Raw genomic sequence first — 26,019 nt, 5'->3', positions numbered from 1 at the left:
CTTTATTTTTTTGAGCAGTGTAAATAAAAATGATCTATACCTCCCGTTTCGCCACCAGGAGGATCCGGTTGGCCCGCCGGGCGATGCTAGTTGCCCCTGCCACTAACATCTGGGGCTGGTGGTTAGCCATGGCCACACGACACTTATCCAGGTCTTTCTTAATGGCCTCCTCAGAGGCATTCAACAGAGACTTGGTGTCTATGGCCTCGTCCACCAAACCTAGAGACGGAGAAGAAATCATTCTTAGTGCTTATAACGAAGTGACCACAACGCCCACTTTTTGTAATCAACGACAAATGACACAAGATGGTCTGGCACTACCTGTCATTTTCTCCACGTTGTCAATCCACTGGTTCTTCATGGTCTCAAAGTGCTCGTATGCAGCCTGGTTGCCTGGGTTTCTCAGCAGGATACGGGCTGCAGAGACCACCTAGAAAATAACATTTCCATCAGGAAAAAATATATAGGAAATAGGGCTCAACTGACCAAGGCCAAATTAATCGTCCCTATGTCACTACGGCATAAGCACCACACAAATGTTGATCATGTTGCACAAAACGCAAACACACCTACTCCACTGGTGTAGCACAGTTTCTCTGGACCCCTGCAAAGTCAGAGTTTGGACCCCTCCCCTTCCTAAAAAAAACAACTAAATGTATAGACTACCAATCGCTGTCTGTGGTTCTGAAATTGCAACGTTTGCGCAGCTGCCTATCGATAGGCTATCAGATGCAGTGGTGCTAATGCTTGGCTATAGCTTTGCTTTAATGGATACATGTTCATTTGTATTTGCTCGTAATTTTGTCACGTTAATCCTAACGTTTATGTTTCATGAAGCTATAGGCCTACAGTGTCACAACGCTGTTATTTAGAATGCTGGCTGGAGGCAATAATGTAATTAAAGTGGGAAATTCAAATATTGCAGGTTGTAAAATGAACTAACGATGCAACAGCATACTAATCAGTAACCAAAATATATTTTTTGGAATATACAATTGTCCAGTAGGCCTTTCTGGAAAAGGAGGAGAAGGATGGCCGACAGTCTCACTAGAGGAACTGACACTATTCTGGAGAGTAGGAGGAGGCGGGACTCTCACTAGAGAAACTGACACTATTCTGGAGAGGAGGAGGAGGAGAGACTCTCACTAGAGGAACTGACTATTCTGGAGAGGAGGAGGAGGGACTCACTAGAAGAACTGACACGATTCTGGAGAGAAGGAGAGACTCTCACTAGAGGAACTGACATGATTCTGGAGAGGAGGAGGAGGAGAGACTCTCACTAGAGGAACTGACACTATTCTGGAGAGGAGGAGGAGAGACTCACTAGAGGGACACTATTCTGGAGAGAAGGAGGAGGATGGCCTCACTAGAGGAACTGACACTATTCTGGAGAGGAGGAGGAGGAGGGACTCACTAGAGGAACTGACTATTCTGGAGAGAAGGAGGAGGAGAGACTCTCACTAGAGGAACTGACACTATTCTGGAGAGAAGGAGGAGGAGAGACTCTCACTAGAGGAACTGACACTATTCTGGAGAGGAGGAGGAGGAGGAGAGACTCTCACTAGAGGAACTGACACTATTCTGGAGAGGAGGAGGAGGAGAGACTCTCACTAGAGGAACTGACACTATTCTGGAGAGGAGGAGGAGAGACTCACTAGAGGGACACTATTCTGGAGAGGAGGAGGGACTCACTTGAGGAACTGACACTATTCTGGAGAGGAGGGACTCACTAGAGGAAATGACACTATTCTGGAGAGGAGGAGGAGAGACTCACTAGAGGGACACTATTCTGGAGAGAAGGAGGAGGATGGCCTCACTAGAGGAACTGACACTATTCTGGAGAGAAGAAGGAGGAGAGATTCTCACTAGAGGAACTGACACTATTCTGGAGAGGAGGAGGAGGATGGACTCACTATATGAACTGACACTATTCTGGAGAGGAGGAGGAGAGACTATCACAAGGTGGTAGCTTGGCTGTTGTAGTTATCTTCGGTAATTTGGCACGAGCTTGATCAGATAAAACCTGTTTTTGTGGGCCGCTTGGTCTTCCCTTATGTTTATCCATCCTGATTCACCAACTCACTCTCCATCCGAGTCCCCCCTGATTCACCCACTCACTCTCCATCCGAGTCCCACCTGATTCACCAACTCACTCTCCATCCGCGTTCTACCATTCACCCACTCACTCTCCATCCGAGTCCAACCTGATTCACCCATTCACTCTCCATCCAAGTCCCACCTGATTCACTTAACTTTTTAAAAACTGAATAGGCAATTAGATGAGGAGGCTGAAATAGGCTAATTAGCTGCATGAAAACTACATTGACTGTCTGACTCCCCTACTACCCATGTAGATTGAACAACACAAACACTTTGCTTGCTACATTTGTAAATTAGAGCATATGGGTCCTCTCACCTTGCAGGGACTACGGGGATTTACGCTACACCAGTGACACACTCGCACACTCATACAAACACACTATCCCATACCTGTGGTGTCAGGTCCCTTGTAGACTTGACGGCAGCTTGGATCCCCTCTACAGTGCTCTTGTTAGCTGTTCCTACAGCGGCAGCCTTTTCTGCCGTGGCACCCAGCTTGTTGGCATGGTTCTCAAAGTTGGCCGCCCTCTCGTCAAACACCTAACATAAGTGACAAATCATAGAATCATGAAACATAACACAATATACACTGGGTGGTTCGAGCACTGACTGCTAATTGGCTGAAAGCCGTTGCAAATGAGACCGTATACTACGGGTATGAAAACATTTATTAGGTGTGTAACCAGTTTATAATAGCAATAAGGCAACTCGGGTTTGTGGTATATGGCCAATATACCATGGCTAAGGGCTGTACCCAGGCACTTATATATATTGGCCACATACCACACCCCCTCGGGACTTATTGCTTAAATATAGTATACTATATGCCACCTAGCAAATGCTTACAGCGACAAAACATTAGAATGATAAAACATATGATTAAATATTAATCTCGCATGATTACTTATGGTAAGACTTCCCTCTGGAAATGTTGTCTAAGTATTATTGAGTGACAAGTACATACAGTGCCTTGCGAAAGTATTCGGCCCCCTTGAACTTTGTTACCTTTTGCCACATTTCAGGCTTCAAACATAAAGATATAAAACTGTATTTTTTTGTGAAGAATCAACAAGTGGGACACAATCATGAAGTGGAACGACATTTATTGGATATTTCAAACTTTTTTAACAAATCAAAAACTGAAAAATTGGGCGTGCAAAATTATTCAGCCCCCTTAAGTTAATACTTTGTAGCGCCACCTTTTGCTGCGATTACAGCTGTAAGTCGCTTGGGGTATGTCTCTATCAGTTTTGCACATCGAGAAACTGAAATTTTTTCCCATTCCTCCTTGCAAAACAGCTCGAGCTCAGTGAGGTTGGATGGAGAGCATTTGTGAACAGCAGTTTTCAGTTCTTTCCACAGATTCTCAATTGGATTCAGGTCTGGACTTTGACTTGGCCATTCTAACACCTGGATATGTTTATTTTTGAACCATTCCATTGTAGATTTTGCTTTATGTTTTGGATCGTTGTCTTGTTGGAAGACAAATCTCCGTCCCAGTCTCAGGTCTTCCAGAATGGTCCTGTATTTGGCTCCATCCATCTTCCCATCAATTTTAACCATCTTCTCTATCCCTGCTGAAGAAAAGCAGGCCCAAACCATGATGCTGCCACCACCATGTTTGACAGTGGAGATGGTGTGTTCAGGGTGATGAGCTGTGTTGCTTTTACGCCAAACATAACGTTTGCATTGTTGCCAAAAAGTTACATTTTGGTTTAATCTGACCAGAGCACCTTTGGTGTGTCTCCCAGGTGGCTTGTGGCAAACTTTAAATGACACTTTTTATGGATATCTTTAAGAAATGGCTTTCTTCTTGCCACTCTTCCATAAAGGCCAGATTTGTGCAATATACGACTGATTGTTGTACTATGGACAGAGTCTCCCACCTCAGCTGTAGATCTCTGCAGTTCATCCAGAGTGATCATGGGCCTCTTGGCTGCATCTCTGATCAGTCTTCTCCTTGTATGAGCTGAAAGTTTAGAGGGACGGCCAGGTCTTGGTAGATTTGCAGTGGTCTGATTCTCCTTCCATTTCAATATTATCGCTTGCACAGTGCTCCTTGGGATGTTTAAAGCTTGGGAAATCTTTTTGTATCCAAATCCGGCTTTAAACTTCTTCACAACAGTATCTCGGACCTGCCTGGTGTGTTCCTTGTTCTTCATGATGCTCTCTGCGCTTTTAACGGACCTCTGAGACTATCACAGTGCAGGTGCATTTATACGGAGACTTGATTACACACAGGTGGATTGTATTTATCATCATTAGTCATTTAGGTCAACATTGGATCATTCAGAGATCCTCACTGAACTTCTGGAGAGAGTTTGCTGCACTGAAAGTAAAGGGGCTGAATAATTTTGCACGCCCAATTTTTCAGTTTTTGATTTGTTAAAAAAGTTTGAAATATCCAATAAATGTCGTTCCACTTCATGATTGTGTCCCACTTGTTGTTGATTCTTCACAAAAAAATAAAGTTTTATATCTTTATGTTTGAAGCCTGAAATGTGGCAAAAGGTCGCAAAGTTCAAGGGGGCTGAATACTTTCGCAAGGCACTGTAAATGATTTGAAACAAATCAATAAGTCATCCATATGTGTATCATGATATGAATCTGCCAAATAAGTCACCATATTGTAGAGCCATATTATATGCATACACGGTACACTTACATTTCACATTTTAGTCATTTAGCAGACACTCTTATCCAGAGTGTCTTACAGGAGCAATTAGGGTTTAAGTGCCTGGCTCAAGGGCACAGACCGATTTTTCACCTAGTCGGCTCGGGATTAGAACCAGCGACCTTTCAGTTACTGGCCCAACTAGGCTATCTGCCGCCGTACACACTTTAGAGCTCATTATACTGTTCTGTTCATAGGTTGAGTGAATGAATGAGCCATGATAGAGGTACTGTAGGGAGACAAGAGAGAGAGACAGAGGGAGAGGGAGTAAGAGAGGAAGGGGGAGAGAGAAAGATAAACCACCCACCTCGTCCCTGTTAGGGGCATCGGACGGGGCGGTGGAAGCCACAGCGAGTAGTTTGATGGGAGTGGTCGTGTCGCTGAAGATGTCCGACACTTCGTGAGTCATAGCTTCCTGCATCTTTTCTTTGAGGTCCTGAGAAGACAAGTCCACACACATGAGTTAGTAAGCGTTAGACCAGCTTTAGAAGCATTACAATAGGCTCTTAGAACTCTTTTGTCAAGTGCTTTACATTGCTGCTCTGATCTATGTAAATATTACTACATGTGTGTGACATCATTCAACAGTTGATTTCAAAGGGGAATTCTTACTTCTTAATAAACTAAAACACATTTAGGTCACACTTTCTTTTGATAGTCAGGATTTTCTATCTGTAGACACTCTAACGATGGTCATACTATCATCAAACTGTAGGTTTGCGATAAGGGTTTGGGTAAGGGTTAAGGATAAGAGATAAAGCTAGGGTTAGTTTATGGTTAGCAACTACAGATAGACTATCCAAATAAAGTGTTACCCACATGTATTTTTACTATCATAGTCATAGGGCTCCTGAGTAGCGCAGCGGTCTAAGGCACTGCATCTCAGTGCTAGAGGAGTCACTACAAACCCTGGTTCGATTCTAGGCTGTATCACAACCGGCCGTAATTGGAAGTCCCATAGGGTGGCGCACAATTGGCCCAGAATCCTCTGGGTTAGGGTTTGGCTGGGGTTGGCCGTCATTGTAAATAAGAATTTGTTCTTAACGGACTTGCCTAGTTAAATAAAGGTTAAATAAATAAAATAGTGGATCTGTAATTGACTGCAGCTGGTGTATCCTGCCAGGAGGGGGATCCCTTCACCATGCCTGTGTCAGTGTGAACTCCAGCTGGTTTGGATGACTTGTGTGGCTAATGACTTGTGAGAGTGAATGTCAGCCGTCTCACCTTCAGGGTCTCCTGGAGCTGCTGAGCCACGGCACGTGCTTGTGGCGACTCTCCCTCGCCCCTGGCGGCCAGGTTGGCTAGCTGGGCCATCAACTGTTCTACCTGCTCACACTTCCCTAGCAGCTCCTGTCTATAGGGACCTGGCAGGGCGTTAGCCAGACGACGACCCTCCGCCACCAGACCCCGGATAGCTGCCTGGCCTGTGGAGAGACATAGATGGAGTCAGACACAGAAGCAGCAGTCTAGGTGGCTTATTAGTCCATATATTGTTGTGGTTATGCTTACTCTGAACATTCTCTAGTAGACGGTGTCATACAGTCCAGAGCCAGTGTAAACAATGCATGACATGTGAGAGTGTATCCAGGCTTCTGAGCCGACAAGCCAAAGAGAGCATTATGAGGTTGGGTGAGAGTAGTGGAATGTAGTGCACAGAGAAAAATAACACAGCAAGGGAGGGAGGGAGATAGATAGATTGGATGAAAGAGAAAGAAATCAAGAAGCAGGGATGGAGAGAGAGAGAGAAAACCAGAGATATAAAGAGAGCGAGAGAGAGACCAGGCTATTTAGACTCACCCACTCCACCGTCATCAATGGTAGGGTTCTCCATCCAGCTCTGGGCCTGTTCTATCTTCCCTTCCAGGTGGACTGCTGCCTTAGCAGGCCTGCTGTTGGCTACAGCCTTGGTGGTCTTCGACTGCAGGTTCTGCAGAGCCGTGGCTATCTGTTTGGCCAATGCCCTGGCCTCCGGAGTATCTCCTCTACCCCTGTGAATGGGAGAGAATAATGACATACTGGAAAGGACCTTTCTCATAGGCTCTCTAAAGCATGATATGCACTGCTCAAAAAAAAGGGAACACTAAAATAACACATCCTAGATCTGAATGAATGAAATATTCTTTTTAAATACTTTTTTCTTTACATAGTTGAATGTGCTAACAACAAAATCACACAAAAATGATCAATGGAAATCAAATCTATCAACCCATGGAGGTCTGGATTTGGAGTCACACTCAAAATTAAAGTGGAAAACCACACTACAGGCTGATCCAACTTTGATGTAATGTCCTTATTAAAACAAGTCAAAATGAGGCTCAGTAGTGTGTGTGGCCTCCACGTGCCTGTATGACCTCCCTACAACGCCTGGGCATGCTCCTGATTGATGAGGTGGCGGATGGTCTCCTGAGGGATCTCCTCCCAGACCTGGACTAAAACATCTGCCAACTCCTGGACAGTCTGTGGTGCAACGTGGCGTTGGTGGATGGAGCGAGACATGATGTCCCAGATGTGCTCAATTGGATTCAGGTCTGGGGAACGGGCGGGCCAGTCCATAGCATCAATGCCTTCCTCTTGCAGGAACTGCTGCCCCACTCCAGCCACATGAGGTCTAGCATTGTCTTGCATTAGGAGGAACCCAGGGCCAACCGCACCAGCATATGGTCTCACAAGGGGTCTGAGGATCTCATCTCGGTACCTAATGGCAGTCAGGCTACCTCTGGCGAGCACATGGAGCGCTGCGTGGCCCCCCAAAGAAATGCCACCCCACACCATGACTGACCCACCGCCAAACCGGTCATGCTGGAGGATGTTGCAGGCAGCAGAACGTTTTCCACTGCGTCTCCAGACTCTGTCACGTCTGTCACATGTGCTCAGTGTGAACCTGCTTTCATCTGTGAAGAGCACAGTGGCGAATTTGGCGCCCAGTGGCGAATTTGTCAATCTTGGTGTTCTCTGGCAAATGCCAAACGTCCTGCACGGTGTTGGGCTGTAAGCACAACCCCTACCTGTGGACGTCGGGCCCTCATACCATCCTTATGGAGTCTGTTTCTGACCGTTTGAGCAAACACATGCACATTTGTGGCCTGCTGGAGGTCATTTCGCAGGGCTCTGGCAGTGCTCCTCGTGCTCCTCCTTGCACAAAGGCGGAGGTAGCGGTCCTGCTGCTGGGTTGTTGCCCTCCTACGGCCTCCTCCACGTCTCCTGATGTACTGGCCTGTCTCATGGTAGCGCCTCCATGCTCTGGACACTACACTGAGAGACACAGCAAACCTTCTTGCCACAGCTCACATTGATGTGCCATCCTGGATGAGCTGCACTACCTGAGCCACTTGTGTGGGTTGTAGACTCCGTCTCATGCTACCACTAGAGTGAAAGCACCACCAGCATTCAAAATTGACCAAAACATCAGCCAGGAAGCATATGAACTGAGAAGTGTTCTGTGTTCACCACCTGCAGAACCACTCCTTTATTGGGGGTGTCTTGCTAACTGCCTATAATTTCCACCTGTTGTCTATTCCATTTGCACAACAGCATGTGAAATGTATTGTCAATCAGTGTTGCTTCCTAAGTGGACAGTTTGATTTCACAGAAGTGTGATTGACTTGGAGTTACATTGTGTTGTTTAAGTGTTCCCTTTATTTTTTTGAGCAGTGTAGTTGATGATGGCGCCGGAGGAGATGGCCGCCACATTACGGTCTCCTAACCAATTGTGCTATTATGTGTATTTTTTCGCGATATTTGTAAATTACTTTGTACATAATGTTTCTGCAACCATATCTTACGGCAGAAAAGATCTTCTGGATATCAGGACTGCGATCACTCACCTCGGATTAGACAAAGATTTCTTCAACAACAACAACAACAACAGCAGCAAGCAGGACTCACACGATATTCTCCAAACAACCCACAGGGCAGACATCCCAATTATTCGCAAGAGGAAGCGATGCAGAGGATGAAGAGTCGGATGCCTCGTTCGGACTCGCAGAAGACAACTTGGAAAGCTGCCGTTACCGTCAATATTATTTGCCAACGTGCAATCATTGGACAATAAACTAGATGAGGTAAGATCACGAATATCCTACCAACGGGACATCAAAAACTGTAATATCCTATGTTTCACAGAATCGTGGCTGAATGACGACATGGATATTCAGCTAGCGGGATACACGCTGCACAGGCAGGATAGAACAGCACGAGAGGGGCGCAGTCTGTGCATATTTGTAAACAACAGCTGGTGCACAGAATCTAAGGAGTCTCTAGATTTTGCTCGCTTGAAGTTGAGTATACTGTGATAAACTGCAGGCCACACTACTTGCCTAGAGAGTTCTCAGCTATACTTTTCGTGGCTGTTTATTTACCACCACAGACAGATGCTGGCACTGAGACAGCACTCAGTCAGCTGTATAAGGAAACAAGCAAACAAGAAACCACTCACCCAGAGGCGGCGCTCTTAGTGGCCGGAGACTTTAATGCAGGGAAACTTAAATCAGTTCTACCAATTCTACCAAATCTACCAATGTTAAATGTGCAACCAGAGGAAAAATTTGGTAAATCCAACCACAACTCCATCCTCCTGAATCCTGCTTACAAGCAAAAATTAAAGCAGGAAGCACCAGTGACTTGGTCTATAAAAAAATGGTCTGATGAAGCAGATGCTAAACTACAGGACTGCTTTGCTATCACAGACTGGAATATGTTCCGGGATTCTTCCGATGACATTGAGGAATACACTACATCTATTCCATTTGCACAACAGCATGTGAAATTTATTGTCAATCAGTGTTTCTTCCTAAGTGGGCAGTTTGATTTCACAGAAGTGTGATTGACTTGGAGTTACATTGTGTTGTTTAAGCTTTATCAATAAGTGCATTGAGGACATCGTCCCCACAGTGACTGTACGTACATACCACAACCAGTATCCATAGATTACAGGCAACATTCGCACTGAGCTAAAGGGTAGAGCTGACACTTTCAAGGCGCGGGACTCTAACCCGGAAGCTTACAAGAAATCCCACTATGCCCTGCGACGAACCATCAAACAGGCAAAGCGTCAATACAGGGCTAAGATGGATTCATACTACACCGGCTCCGACGCTCGTCGGATGTGGCAGGGCTTGCAAACTATTACAGACTACAAAGAGAAGCACAGCCGCGAGCTGCCCAGTGACACAAGCCTACCAGACGAGCTAAATCACTTCTATGCTCGCTTCGAGGCAAGCAACACTGAGGCATGCATTAGAGCATCAGCTGTTCCGGACGACCGTGTGATCACGCTCTCCGTAGCCGACGTGAGCAAGACCATTAAACAGGTCAACATACACAAGGCTGTGGGGACAGACGGATTACCAGGACGTGTGCTCCGGGCATGTGCTGACCAACTGGCAGGTGTCTTCACTGACATTTTCAACATGTCCCTAATTGAGTCTGTAATACCAACATGCTTCAAGCAGACCACCATAGTCCCTGTGCCCAAGAACACAAAGGCAACCTGCCTAAATGACTACAGACCCGTAGCACTCACGTCCGTAGCCATGAAGTGCTTTGAAAGGCTAGTAATGGCTCACATCAACACCATTATCCCAGAAATCCCACTCCAATTTGCATACCGCCCAAACAGATCCACAGATGACGCAATCTCCATTGCACTCGACACTGCCCTTTCCCACCTGGACAAAAGGAACACCTATGTGAGAATGCTGTTCATTGACTACAGCCTAGCGTTCAACACCATAGTACCCTCAAAGCTCATCACCAAGCTAAGGATCCTGGGACTAAACACCTCCCTCTGCAACTGGATCCTGGACTTCCTGACAGGCCGCCCCCAGGTGGTGAGGGTAGGTAGCAACACATCCGTTACGCTGATCCTCAACATTGGAGCTCCCCAGGGGTGCGTGCTCAATCCCCTCCCGTACTCCCTGTTCACCCACGACTGCATGGCCAGGCACGACTCCAACACCATCATTAAGTTTGCTGACGACACAACAGTGTCGCCTGTTCACCGACAATGACGAGACTGCCTATAGGGAGGAGGTCAGAGACCTGGCCGGGTGTTGCCAGAATAACAATTTATCTCTCAATCTAACCAAGACTAATGAGATGATTGTAGACTACAGGAAAAGGAGCACCGATCACGTCCCCATTCTCATCGACGGGGCTGTAGTGGAGCAGGTTGAGAGCTTCAAATACCTTGGTGTCCACATCAACAACAAACTAGATTGGTCCAAACACACCAAGACAGTCGTGAAGAGGGCCCAACAAAGCCTATTCCCCCTCAGGAAACTAAAAAGATTTGGCATGATCCTCAAAAAGTTCTACAGCTGCAACATCGAGAGCATCCTGACCGGTTGCATCACTGCCTGGTATGGCAATTGCTCGGCCTTCAACCGCAAGGCACTTCAGAGGGTAGTGCGTACAGCCCATTACATCACTGGGGCAAAGCTGCCTGCCATCCAAGACCTCTACATCAGGCGGTGTCAGAGGAAGGCCCTAAAAATTGTCAAAGACCCCAGCCACCCCAGTCATAGACTGTTCTCTCTACTACCGCATGGCAAACGGTACTGGAGTGCCAAGTCTAGGACAAAAAGGCTTCTCAACAGTTTTTACCCCCAAGCCATAAGACTCCTGAACAGGTAATCAATTGGTTACCCAGACTATTTGCATTGTGTGCCCCCCCAACCTCTCTTTTACGCTGCTGCTACTCTCTGTTAATCTTATATGCTTAGTCACTTTAACTATACATTCATGTACATACTACCTAAATTGGCCCGACCAACCAGTGCTCCCGCACATTGGCTAACCGGGCTATCTGCATTGTGTCCCACCACCCGCCAACCCCTCTTTTTAAGCTTCTCCTACTCTCTGTTCATCATATATGCACATATATGTCATATATGTCACTTTAACGATACCTACATGTATATATTACCATAATAAGCCTGACTAACAGGTGTCTGTATAAAGCCTTGCTACTCCTTTTTCACATGTCTTTCTACTGTTGTTTTATTTCTTTACTTACTTACCTACACACACACACACACACCCACACACACACACACACATACCTTTTTTTGGCACCATTGGTTAGAGCCTGTAAGTAAGCATTTCACAAAAGGTTTACACCTGTTGTATTCGGCGCACGTGACAAATAAACTTTGATTTTAATTTGAGTTATTTTAGGGAAAGCTAAATAAAAATGAAATGACGTTGATTACGATTTGTGGACTTCTATCTATCATGAAAACAAAATGTGATTCAACCTCTAAAGAATTACATCACCAAGGGATACATGTACAGTGAGAACAATAATTGCCCAAGAACCGAACCCTGCGGAACTCAATATTTTACATTGGAAGTGTTTTGAACACTCTTCTTTGAAGTCTTCTTTATTCTGCATTGTTAATTTTTTAAGGAATGCAACCAACAACTATTTCCATAGCATATCCAATGTGTGACTTACTGTCTCCGGAGCTCAGAGAGCTTGGCGGTGAGAGCAGCCATCTCTCCGATGGACCTTAGGATGTCATCTCTCTCCTTGGGGTCTTCACACATGTCAGCGATCTTCTTGGCCTCAGTCAGGATGGCTCGGATGTTCTCCTCTCCCTCAGGACCACCGTTGGGGTCTGCGAGCCAGTTCTGCAGGGGCACAGGGTTAGTGGTCAACATAAGACAATCTGCCCAACAACATGGAAGACAAATTACTGTTGTTTAATGCTTTTGTGTGCTACCCTCTGGGTTTTGTGTTTTACTTTTATCCTATCATCAATCAATTATCGAATCAATCAGATATCCTACCTGAGCAGCGTCGATCTTCTTGGCGATGACCTGTTTGGAGTTGGTCATGGCCTCCAATTTCCGGGCTGCGTTCTCCACCTTTCCCGTGAGAATGTCCAGGCCCTGGGAGACCTGTTGGGCCTTCTGCATGGCTGCAGGAGATGCCCCCTGACCCCTGGAGAGAATGACAACACAGAACATCAGTTGGTTGTAAAATTCCAGAAACGTTCACAAAGTTCACAGGTGTCATGACGTGGCACTTTCTGGGGGTAGATCGTGCCCCCCCCCCCCCCTCACTCTCTCTCCTAAACCCAGGTTTTGTTATCTCAGGTCATAAATTCCTGGAAGAGACCCTGGTCATTCAGAAAGAGAGGGAGAGAGCACAAAGAGAGAACAAAGGCCTTCACTTGGCCAAACTCCTAAATCACCAAAATGTGAGAATTAAACCATTTATACTTTTGAGAATGTGGGAATGGTCCGTGGACACTTAAGGGACAGTTATGAGGAGTGTGTTTCATTTGGTGATCTCATGAAAGACAGGAAACATAAATAAAAAGTATCTCTTAAAGTGTACATTTCCCAGCTGTCAGGTTTACATCAAAATATTGTGAAAAGTATGTGATTAAATATGACAATTTGTGAAAAGATGTAATGTGACCTTCTAAATGAGAGTATGGATTTTCATATAAAGATTAACTAGTCAGTGGCAACACCCCCGTGAGCCCAGACATCACATTAGGGGTCATGGACTGCCATTTTTGATTGAAACGTATAAAACCCACTCCTGATGAAATTCACACCAGACCACGCAAACCCGGGTGTAAGCTAAGGTTGCAAATGGTTGAATTTCTGAGACCAAAACATGCCGGGTGACGCTGGTATGTGAAGTGGTTTAAACTACAACTCTACCAAAGGACAAGACTATACCACGTGGAACATTGGCTAGACGGCTGGAAATGGTTAAACTCTGAGACTATCGATCCCTACAGAATAAGAGCAAATCTTAGACGTATAATTACTTGTCTGCAGCAAGAAATTACGTAAACCTAGAACAAGCATATCGACAAAGCATCTAGTCTATGAGAACATTTCTATTTTATTTTAAATATTTCCTCCTTTTTTCGCCCCAATTTCATAGTACCCAATTGTTTTTAGTAGTTACTATCGTGTCTCATTGCTACAACTCCCGTACGGGCTTCTTAACACAGCGTGCATCCAACCCGGAAGCCAGCCGCACCAATGTGTCGGAGGAAACACCGTGCCCCTAGCGACCTGGTCAGCGTGCACTGTGCCCAGCCCACCACAGGAGTCGCTAGTGTGCGATGAGACAAGGATATCCCTTGATTCTTCACATTTAATGATACTAAAAACACGACACAGGTTTTTCAGGAATCCCAGCATGGTTGGAATCCCTGCTTATTCCCTACTGATTCCTGGAATAACTGGGTTAATGTGTGGAAAGCAGGTTGGCATTCATCGTCATGAATCTGGAACTGGAGTCAGCTCTGCAGTGGTCACTAGCTAGCACAGCCACAAAGTCATACAATCCAAATAAGTGCAATGAAATGTGTTGTTTTACTATTCTTAACCCCAGCCTTAACCATACTGCTAACTCTAATGCCTAACCTTAAATTAAATTAAAAACTAATTTTAGTTTTTTCATGAATTTTTACAATATAGCACATTTAGACTTTGCAGCTGATGACAATAAACATCAACCTGCTTAGGGAACTATACCTGCATGTGGAAAAGGAAATCTTCATTCTGATGGAAAGACAGAAAACTCAACAAAACTGAGGAAATATTTAATTGACTAACATGTTCTGTACCTCTTGCCCTCCTGCTGTTTAACTTCCTGTTCACTATCTCATATGGGATGAAATACTTGAACAATAATGTCATTTTTTCCGATCTTAGTGTCTCCACTTCCAGAGGCCTTTCCAGTTAACAGCAGACAGTAACTCATTCAGGCCGGGAGTTTAACCAGATTATGCATTAAGTGAGGAAAGCTGCTTTTAATCTGGCAGCATGACTCAGTGCATGTCCCCAGCCACTGTGAGATCTGATCGGAGGGGAATCAGTTACAGTCTAACACACTATAATCCCCTGTAATAAGCTTACCACCTTGTAGGTTACTTTTTCCCACTGATTGATCACAGGCTGTGTTTCAAATGGTATCCCATTCCCTATATATATTTTTCTGCAGATTTACTTTAGTGCCTTATTACAAACAGGATGCATGTTTTGGAATATTGTTTATTCTGTACAGGCTTCCTTCTTTTCGCTCTGTCATTTAGGTTAGTATTGTGGAGTGACTACAAATGTCGTTGATCCATCCTCAGTTTCTCCTATCAAAGCCATTAAACTCTGTTTTAAAGTCATGATTGGCTTCTTGGTGAATTCACTGAGCGGTTTTCTTCCTCTCCGGCAACTGAGTCAGGAAGGACGCCTGTAGCTTTGTAGTCACTGGGTGGATTAGCACACACCACTAACTAGCTAGCCATTTTACACCAGATACACTCACCCCCCTTTGAACTCCTTCTCTTCAGCAACCAAGCCACAGCCCTTGCAGAGCAAGGGAAACAACTACTTCAAGTTCTCAGAGCCAGTGACATTACCGATTGAAACGCAAACTAGCTTGCACTGCTAAATAGCTAGCCATTTCACACCATTTACATGAGCTTGAGAAATATTTACAAAAACAATGGATACGTTGCCCTAAGAGTTGTGCAAGGTTGGTAAAATCGTATTCAAAATTATTCATAACTGTTATGGCTGCTAAAGGTGCTTCCACCAAGTATTAACTATTGGGTGTGCAGTCATACACAATCAATGCATCCTCAATTTGTATTTTTTCGTCATTTTTTCCCAATAGTTTTTCTTACATTTTGGAAATGTGGAATAGCTTGTGGATAGGAAAAATATCAAATGTAATAATTTATTTAAATTAACTTTAAGGCAGCAAAATGTGAAGAATGTGGTTAATTGGTAGAGCATGGCACTTGCAATGCTAGGATTGTGGGTTTGGTTCCCGGGGTCACCCATAAATAAAATGTATGCACGCATGACTGTATGCCGCCTTGGATAAAAGCATCTGATAAACGGCATATATTATTACTGTATATGTACTGTACCTGGCCCTCATCTCAGACACCAGGTCAGTGATCTGGCCCAGAGTTTTGGCAGTTCCCAGGATATCCCTCCGCTCCTTCCCAGCACACAGCTCTCCCACCTTTCCAGCCTCATCCAGGATCTGACGGATGGCCTGTTCTCCTGCATCCCCTGATCACCAGGAGACAGAGACCACGGCAAGACAAATGTTACTTACAACATAGAGAAAAAGTACAACTGCATTGTTCAATTGGCGCCAATCAGAAGAAAACAGACTGATACAGGGAGGAACTACATACACTCCAATAAAACAGATTGTTTTATTTTTTTATTAAAAAACATTGCGCTACAGACTGCCCAAATGCAGAGGTTTTCAACCGTCTCCTCGGGGACCCCCAGCCGTTCCATATACAGTTGAAGTCGGAAGTTTACATACACCATACCAAATACATTTAAACTCAGTTTTTCACAATTCCTGACATTTAATCCCAGTAATAATGCCCTGTCTTAGGTCAGTTTGGATCACCACTATATTATTGTTAGAATGTGACATGTAGAGAGAATTAATTATTTCAGATGTATTTTCTTTCACCACATTCACAGTGGTTCAGAAGTTTACATACACTCAATTAGTATTTGGTAACATTGCCTTTAAATTGATTAACTTGGGTCAAACGTTTCTGGTAGCCTTCCACAAGCTTCCCACAATAAGTTGGGTGAATTTTGGTCCATTCCTCCTGACAGAGCTGCTGTAACTGAGTCAGGTTTGTAGGCCTCCTTGCTCGCACACTCTTTTTCAGTTCTTCCCACAAATGTTCTATAGGATTGAGGTCAGGGTTTTGTGATGGCCACTCCAATACCTTGACTTTGTTGTTCTTAAGCCATTTTGCCACAACTTTGGAAGTATGCTTGGGGTCATTGTCCATTTGGAAGACCCATTTGCGACCAAGATTTAACTTCCTGACTGATGTCTTGAGATGTTGCTTCAATATATCCAAATAATTTTCTTTCCTCATGACGCCATCTATTTTGTGAAGTGCACCAGTCCCTCCTGCAGCAAAGCACCACCACAACATGATGCTGCCACCCCAGTGTGTCACGGTTGGGATGGTGTTCTTCGGCTTGCAAGCCTCCCTCTTTTTCCTCCAAACATAACAATGGTCATTATGGCCAAACAGTTATATTTTTGTTTCAACAGACCAGAGGACATTTCTCCAACAAGTACGATCTTTGTCCCCATGTGCAGTTGCAAACCATAGTCTGGCTTTTTATGGCGGTTTTGGAGCAGTGGCTTCTTCCTTGCTGAGCGGCCTTTTAGGTTATGTCAATATAGCACTCGTTTTACTGTGTATATAGATACTTTTGTACCTGTATCCTCCAGCATCTTCACAAGGTCCTTTGCTGTTGTTCTGGGATTGATTTGCACTTTTGCCACAGAGTACATTCATCTCTAGGAGAAAGAATGTGTCTCCTCCTGAGAGGTGTGACAGCTGCGTGGTCCCATGGTGTTTATACTTGCGTACTATTGTTTGTACAGATGAACATGGTACCTTCAGGCGTTTGGAAATTGCTCCCAAGGATGAACCAGACTTGTGGAGGTCTACACATTTTTTTCCTGAGGTCTTAGCTGATTTCTTTTGATTTTCCCATGATGTCAAGCAAAGAGGCACTGAGATTGAAGGTAGGCCTTGAAATACATCCACAGGTACACCTCCAATTGACTCAAATTATGTCAATTAGCCTATCAGAAGCTTCTAAAGCCATAACAGTATTTTCTGGAATTTTCCAAGCTGTTTAAAAGCCAACTTAAAAGTCAACTTAGTGTATGTAAAATTCTGATCCACTGGAATTGTGATGCAGTGAATTATAAGTGAAATAATCTGTTTGTAAACAATTGTTGGAAAAATGACTTGTCATGCACAAAGTAGATGTCCTAACCGAACTTGCCAAAACTATAGTTTGTTAACAAGAAATTTGTGGAGTGGTTGAAAAACGAGTTTTAATGACTCCAACCTAAGTGTATGTAAACTTCCGACTTCAACTGTATATATGAATTATTCCAGAACTAGCACACCTAATTCTACTTGTTAATTAATAATCAAGCCCTTGATTACATGAATATGGTGAGCTAGTTCACACTACAACAAAATAGTTTCATGTCTGGGGGTCCTCAAGGAGAGGTTTGAAAACCACTGCCCTAATGAACACGGCCCTGGTACATTAAGCCACTGGAAAGACCAGTCTCTGTTACCTTGTTGGGCATTGGGATCCCTCAGCCAGCTCTTGGCCTGGGTCATCTTAGAGTCGATGAGTGCCAGAGCTCTCTTCATGGCCTCTGTATCCTTTAGTGTCAACAACAGGGTTAAATAGATAACATGGATGAATAACAAAGAACCTTCCAGTCTAGAACCTCCCCAAAAATACACATTTGAAAAAGATTGATTGACTACAATTAAGACTTTGTATTACAGCATTTTGAGACCTTGGGACTATAAGGTTCTATCTGTGCAAAGCATAGTTCTGAGATATTGAGCATCAAAGTTTTCATATCCCAGATCTCAGAACTGTCTTGTAGTGAATTGTTCTTCCATAAACCATTAAGACACTCAGCTTAAAGATACATAAAGTACAGAGTATCAAATTCCTAAGACATTTGTAAATCAGTTATTTTAGGGGAGTGCAATCGCAGATAGAACCTTATGGCTCTGAAATGCCAATCTGGGATCAGCCATAAGATTTTATCTGGCAGAGAATGTTAAAATTATTTATATTTCAATAGAAAAGTATAAACATTTAATTATTAAATAAATAAAAGTACCCTTCCTTCTTTCTTATGGTCATCACACATTTGTTAAAGCAATAGTTCTCTCAAATGGCAAATACGCTATATTCTATGGAGAACTAGCAACATTGCTGAAGCTTAGCACTCGATGAGTAAACTGATATAATTGTCTGGTCTCTGACACCCAAAGTCGGTAAACTACTTGGAATTAATCGATAAAATGTGTTAAGTTTGTACTTTTTGTGAAATACCCTTTCCATGGAGGTTTTCATATTTATATAGAACAAGATGAAAAGACAAAAACAGCAATGTCTCCACTAAGGGCCTAAAACATGCTCTAAGACTGGGTTTCCAAAACTCAGTCCCCCCCCAGGTCTATGTTTTTTTTGTCCTAGCACTACACAGCTGATTCAAATAACCCAACTCATCATCAACCATTGATTATTTGAATCAGCTGTGTAGTGCTAGGGGGAAAAAACATAATGTGCACTCAGGGTGGCCCCAGGACCGCATTTGGAAAACCCTATTTTAAGGCACCTGTATTTAATTATTTTTACCATAAAGAGGTTACATTATGGCCATTCTTCTGAAAAAGTGGTGAAAAAAATCAAAGTAATTGAAAAAGAAGACCAGAACTTATATGAATAATCAAGAACTTTGGGCTATAAGGTTCTATATGCAAAATGTATAGTTTTGAGATAATTAATATTTTTGAAGTCCCAGATCTCAGAACTGTTTTGTGAGGTCTTCCTTTTTCATGACTTAATAAGTATATAATCTTACATACAATTATTTGTGATTGACAGCTCAGCATTGTGTGATTGGATTGCAGATAGAACCTTACAGCACAAAGTTAAAAGGTGTTTGCGCAGATAGAACTTTCAGATGTCATTTTTCTTATAGTAAATTGACAAAAATAAATACATTTAAAAGGACCATCTAAAGAGCAACTCTGTGAATAACACATTTTTGACCAAAACTTCAGACAGAAACTTATAGTTCCAAGGTCACAATTTCACATACACAAAGATTTGTTCAAATAATTTGTGCAATGTCTAAAATTAGGTAATGTCCCTAATGATAATTCCTTTTTAGGGTAACCCTTCTGTAGTTTACTGTATGTCTTCTGAGTCAGCTAATGGTTTATCTGTCAATGAGCCAGATATTCCAGCATGTGTTTGGAGTTTGAACAGGGTTGGAATAGTGATCTCATACAGTAACAGCATTTGCCTGCTTGGGGAATTCATTAATGTGATGATGACTGATGAGCTCGACATTCACACAGATGAACACACGGATCATGACGTTACATAGTTACATAGGGAAAAGACATGTCATCTTCATGATTACTACCATTACAGTACACACAACAAACCTGCAAAAAGCTGTCACACACACACATCTGTACCTCAAATGCAAGGTTAACCTCTGACAGCAAGACAGAACTGTAAAAGTGCACATGCTGTTCAAATCAAATCACTTTCCATTCTTTTGTCGAGTCCCAAATGGCACCTTATCCCTATATAGTGCACTACTTTTGACCAGACCCACAGTGCTGAGGATGAGTCATTTAGCCATTCATTGTAGCCACTGACACTCTGTATAGTTTTCTTGTGTCAATTAACTCGTGACAGTCCTGGATTACTCATTACACTAACAAAATCCGATTTAGTCAACAAATACTATAGTCAATTTAAAAAAAGGTTAAGGGTACAAGACTGTTTACATATCTGGCTGTGTTGGCAAAATCACTACGTATGTCATTGACCCAAGCGGGGCAAGGCTGCCTGTTATCACAGTTCCAAGACCAGTCAGAAACGTCCACCTATGCCAACGTCGTCGGTGGATCTCAAAACTGAACTTAGATCCGCGTTAAGTAGCAATGATATCCTTCGCCACCTTAGTCTTACGACACGACAGATGGCTCAAACCAGGCATGACTATTCAACAAAACAATAAATCATTTTCAAGTTTCTTTCCAGCTTATTTCTTAGTTGCATGCTTGTATAACTAGCAAAAGAGTTTTGAATTTAAGGGTGCAGTATTTATGAAGCCTGGCAATGAAAACGAAACCTTGCATAGTTCAGATAGTTTAGCCAGGGAAAACAAGCTCGGGACTGGACATAGCTGGGCGTACATGCGCACTAACTAGGCTAATGCAGGTCACAAATTGTTGTTTTTATGCCCTGATATCAGGAGTTGTCGGCAAAAAGTTAGATTAAACAATTCAGAGACTGAAGTGAATCGGTATACAATCCCGAAATCAGCTGTAACTGTCAATAGTAAAACAAAGCATAAAAAGATGTTTGAGCAGGGGCTGGAAAGAGCAGGCGTTCTTAATGTTTAGTACGTTCAGTGTATAGTGACTAGGGTGTCATATGGGACACAACCGTCAATATGGGTGTGGGGTGTTGTTTCACATCATAAAAAGCCAAATTGACTGTGACATTGTACCTCAATCGGAGGAAATATAACAATTTGTCCAAGTCAAGAGATGGCATTGAAATTCTACACATCATGTGGCAGAGTGAGAGACAAAGGGTGATGGTTACATTTGACTTTTTAGCCAATGCGCTTATCCAGAGTGACTTCCAGAGGTGAGTGCATATATTTTCATACTGCTTTCCCATGAGAATCAAACCCACAACCCTGGCATTACAAGCACCATGCTCTATCAACTGAGCCACACAGGACATTGGTTGAGTGATAGGCTAGTGTTCTTGTATATCCTTTGAATGGCCTTCAGTTTATTATTATGTTTTACTCCATAAAGGACATCCACAAGTGACTGTTCTCTCTGATACCACCACCCATGAGATTAAAGCCTTGGCATTTGTCCTTCAGGAACAATACAGATCTATGCTATATTAATACTGTACATCTACTGTCTAGTCTCTACTGCATCACTGAACTAATATTAGCCTAGCGGTTTAGAGAGTTGGGCTAGTAACCGAAAGGTCGATGGTTCTAATACATAATTGTGTGTTCTGCTCTTGAACAAGAACAACAACTGCTCCCTGAGTGCGCGAGGCTCAACTTCTCTGCTGTTTTGGTGCCCTGGCTACCACGCTGTATACAGTGTGAAGCGAGCCCATGCACATGCGCCGGTATTGTGTGTGGCTATGTGAGAGCAAAGTGTTGCATCTCAATATCTCTGGTGCTGCTAGTGGCGAAGTCATTTTTGCTGAGTCTACCTTTAAAAATGGAATAATGAGCAAAGTCAAGAAGTCACTCAAATGGTGAAATAAAAACAAATAGATTTTTAAAAAACCATGAAGTTAAACAATAAGGTGAGGAATGATGTCCCTATGACTATGTCGCAAATGGCACCCTAGCTTCCCTATATTCCCAGGTCAAAAGTAGTGCACTATATAGGGAATAGTGTGCAATTTGGAATGCATCCAAGGTTTACTTTACCAAGTGATGAAGCCAGCCTGAGAAGTGGACAGGTGGTATGACAAACCAATTCTTTCACAACACAAGAAAACACACACTCTCTAACAGTACACTCCATCCATCCAGTGAGAGGCCCTTGCGTTGGGGATTATTAGTATTGGGGATCATGTAAGGTGAGAGGACATTAGATCATTTAAGGAACCTAGCTAGCTAGATATGTGAGCAAAGGACCACTGTTTTTACACACTGACACTAGCGTAGTCCTGTAATCAGTCAATTATTTTGACCACTTGATGATTTGAGTGCCATTCTCCCATGGGTAAAAATATAGTGCAAGATATGTACACCATTACTACACAGATCAGGATTAATTTACACTGCCTAAGGACAGTTTCCCATAGCCTGACTAAGCCCAAAATAAACCTGGACTAAAAAGCATGTTAAATGAAGAATCTCATTTGAAAGTACTTGTAAGTCCAGGAATAGTCTTAACCTGTGTTCCAGAAACTGGCCCCTAATCTGACTTGAACGTTGAATAAAATATCTGTTTTACATGACTCCATAGTGCTATGGATCAATAAGACACCTAAAGCACATCCTACTACTGGCATCTATAGGAGAAGGGCACTCAGGTCAGCTGTTTATGTGTTATGTCAAACTTGCAAAAACAACCCCCCCCCCCAAGAAAATCAAGAAAAACATCTTTAACAAGTTCAAGAGATATTTTAGGGATTTTTGCAATGAGGCCCTTTATCTACTTCCCCAGAGTCAGAAGATCTTGTGGATACCAATTTTGTTTCTGTGTCCAGTATGAAGGAAGTTACAAGGTAGTTTTGCGAGCCAATGCTAACTAGCATTAGCACAATGACTGGAAGTCTATAGGTATCTGCTAGCATGCTAGTCATTGCGCTAATGCTAGTCAGCAATTGTGCTAGAGCTAGCTAGCCACTTCCTTCAAACTGCATGCAGAGACATAAAAATGATATCCACGAGTTCACCTGACTCTGGGAAAGTAGACGAAGGGCCTCATTGCCAAAATCCTGAAGTATCCCTTTAAAGAAAAGTAAAACAACAGCGAACATTTTTAGAACTTGCTGCACATTTTTCCCATATGTGTAATTCCATTCCATTAGCATTGCTTATGCTGCATCTAGCATAAGGCAACATCTCTCACACTCACCTAGATAGCGTATCTACTACAGTAGCACTCATAGTTTTACCTTAGCACGGATCTACTACACAAAAGCACACATGGACAACCACATGGCACAAACTGTCATCGTCATCATCATCATCATCATGTCAGCACACAAACTGAGAGCTATCAGTAAGGTTGCAAAATTCCTGGACAGTTCAATAAATTCCTTGGTTTTCAAGAAATCCTGTTTGGAGGATTTCGGCTTTCCTGCTGTTTCCCTCCTGATTCCAGGAATCCTCCAACTGAGATTTCGGGAAAACCAGGGAATTTCGAGAAAGTTCCAGGAATCTTGCAACTCTAGCTATGAAACATGCTGCGTCCGAATGCACAACAAGGTAGGTAGGGGGCGAAAAAGGTAGGCTTACCTTCTACAGGGAGGAAGGGGGGGGGGGGGGGGGTGGTAAAAAGAAAGGAAGAACAAAACAAATACAAATGTTTAACCAGACATACCGACCAAGACCAACGGGAAAAAAGGGGCAACGTAAAAATAGTAAGAAGCTTAGTAAAGAAGAAGTCATTCAGAGTGGAGAGTGGGGTGACATGGGAAAGAAATACAGTCTGTTGAGACTGACTGGGCATGCTAAGCAGGCAGAGTGGTGGTCAGAAAGAGTTAAAGGAGAAGTTATTTTTTTACAACCAAATCTCAATTTTTTGTTGTAGAAGGGTTTAGACACATTTTTGTAATTTCACTTGTTTTGGGGGCCCTGAAAAAACAAGAACAAAGACTCCAAAAACACCCAAATACTTCCTTTCAGAAACAGAAATGCTCTCAGTATAGTGATGCACGTCTTTAGATGAAATCGTGTCATTCTGAAATGTATTCGCACCTCCCTGTCCATTCTAATGTTAACTGCCAAAATAAAGGAAACACTTGAATAAATGAGGGATACAAAGTATATTGAAAGCATGGGGTGCTTCCACACAGGAAGTTCCAGACACTTGTAGAATCTATGCTAAGGAGCATTGAAGCTGTTCTGGTAGACAAATGCCCTATTAAGACACTTTGGGGGATACCTAGTCAGTTGTATAACTGAATGAAACGTGTCTTTCGATTTAACCCAACCCCACTGAATCAGAGAGGTGCGGGGGGGCTGCCTTAATCTTATACTGGTGTTTCCTTTATTTTGTCAGTTACCTGTAGCAGCAGGCTACACAGAGAATGGAACAGCTGGATAGGGGAAACTTCAAGAGTCGCGCAAAACAGAATATGACATTGATTCAGAATTACACAATTTCATGTGTACAATATCTAAAGACCTGCATCACTATACAATGAGCTTTGACGTTTCTAAAAATATGTTTTTGGGTGATTTTGGAGCCTTTTTTCATGTTTTTTCGGGGCCCCCGTACTGCACAACAAGGATGAGGAAGTGATTTGCTGTTTGGGGTAAGATTCTCAAAAATTTGAAATACCCCAAAAGTTGTCTGGACCATATATATACAGTGCCTTGCGAAAGTATTCGGCCCCCTTGAACTTTGCGACCTTTTGCCACATTTCAGGCTTCAAACATAAAGATATAAAACTGTATTTTTTTGTGAAGAATCAACAACAAGTGGGACACAATCATGAAGTGGAACGACATTTATTGGATATTTCAAACTTTTTTAACAAATCAAAAACTGAAAAATTGGGCGTGCAAAATTATTCAGCCCCCTTAAGTTAATACTTTGTAGCGCCACCTTTTGCTGCGATTACAGCTGTAAGTCGCTTGGGGTATGTCTCTTATCAGTTTTGCACATCGAGAGACTGAATTTTTTTCCCATTCCTCCTTGCAAAACAGCTCGAGCTCAGTGAGGTTGGATGGAGAGCATTTGTGAACAGCAGTTTTCAGTTCTTTCCACAGATTCTCGATTGGATTCAGGTCTGGACTTTGACTTGGCCATTCTAACACCTGGATATGTTTATTTTTGAACCATTCCATTGTAGATTTTGCTTTATGTTTTGGATCATTGTCTTGTTGGAAGACAAATCTCCGTCCCAGTCTCAGGTCTTTTGCAGACTCCATCAGGTTTTCTTCCAGAATGGTCCTGTATTTGGCTCTATCCATCTTCCCATCAATTTTAACCATCTTCCCTGTCCCTGCTGAAGAAAAGCAGGCCCAAACCATGATGCTGCCACCACCATGTTTGACAGTGGGGATGGTGTGTTCAGGGTGATGAGCTGTGTTGCTTTTACGCCAAACATAACGTCTTGCATTGTTGCTAAAAAGTTCAATTTTGGTTTCATCTGACCAGAGCACCTTCTTCCACATGTTTGGTGTGTCTCCCAGGTGGCTTGTGGCAAACTTTAAACGACACTTTTTATGGATATCTTTAAGAAATGGCTTTCTTCTTGCCACTCTTCCATAAAGGCCAGATTTGTGCAATATACAACTGATTGTTGTCCTATGGACAGAGTCTCCCACCTCAGCTGTAGATCTCTGCAGTTCATCCAGAGTGATCATGGGCCTCTTGGCTGCATCTCTGATCTGTCTTCTCCTTGTATGAGCTGAAAGTTTAGAGGGACGGCCAGGTCTTGGTAGATTTGCAGTGGTCTGATACTCCTTCCATTTCAATATTATCGCTTGCACAGTGCTCCTTGGGATGTTTAAAGCTTGGGAAATCTTTTTGTATCCAAATCCGGCTTTAAACTTCTTCACAACAGTATCTCGGACCTGCCTGGTGTGTTCCTTGTTCTTCATGATGCTCTCTGCGCTTTTAACGGACCTCTGATACTATCACAGTGCAGGTGCATTTATACGGAGACTTGATTACACACAGGTGGATTGTATTTATCATTTATCATTAGTCATTTAGGTCAACATTGGATCATTCAGAGATCCTCACTGAACTTCTGGAGAGAGTTTGCTGCACTGAAAGTAAAAGGGGCTGAATAATTTTGCACTCCCAATTTTTCAGTTTTTGATTTGTTAAAAAAGTTTGAAATATCCAATAAATGCCGTTCCACTTCATGATTGTGTCCCACTTGTTGTTGATTCTTCACAAAAA

General features: G+C 43.1%; 1 protein-coding gene across 2 annotated transcripts in view; it reads right to left on the bottom strand.

Annotated features, from left to right (window-relative positions):
* The window catches only part of LOC110503119 (vinculin), a 77,882-nt gene that overhangs the window by 5,011 nt on the left and 46,852 nt on the right, over window positions 1-26,019 (bottom strand). The window contains exons 7-16 of one of the 2 annotated variants that reach the window (XM_036960508.1): window positions 17,907-18,000; window positions 15,679-15,826; window positions 12,566-12,719; window positions 12,231-12,406; window positions 6,572-6,762; window positions 5,999-6,198; window positions 5,082-5,210; window positions 2,491-2,640; window positions 322-430; window positions 41-219 (exon numbers count right to left, since the gene is read on the bottom strand). In XM_036960508.1, the coding sequence (XP_036816403.1) occupies window positions 41-219; window positions 322-430; window positions 2,491-2,640; window positions 5,082-5,210; window positions 5,999-6,198; window positions 6,572-6,762; window positions 12,231-12,406; window positions 12,566-12,719; window positions 15,679-15,826; window positions 17,907-18,000 (1,530 nt within the window). The remainder of the gene's footprint in view (window positions 1-40; window positions 220-321; window positions 431-2,490; window positions 2,641-5,081; window positions 5,211-5,998; window positions 6,199-6,571; window positions 6,763-12,230; window positions 12,407-12,565; window positions 12,720-15,678; window positions 15,827-17,906; window positions 18,001-26,019) is intronic. The other variant, XM_036960509.1, reaches the window with a different exon arrangement.

The sequence above is a fragment of the Oncorhynchus mykiss genome, chromosome 23 (genome assembly GCF_013265735.2).
Source record: "Oncorhynchus mykiss isolate Arlee chromosome 23, USDA_OmykA_1.1, whole genome shotgun sequence".
NCBI classification, from domain to species: Eukaryota; Metazoa; Chordata; class Actinopteri; order Salmoniformes; family Salmonidae; genus Oncorhynchus; species Oncorhynchus mykiss.
Note: the sequence above shows the minus strand (reverse complement) of the source record. Positions and strands in the feature narration are given on the sequence as shown.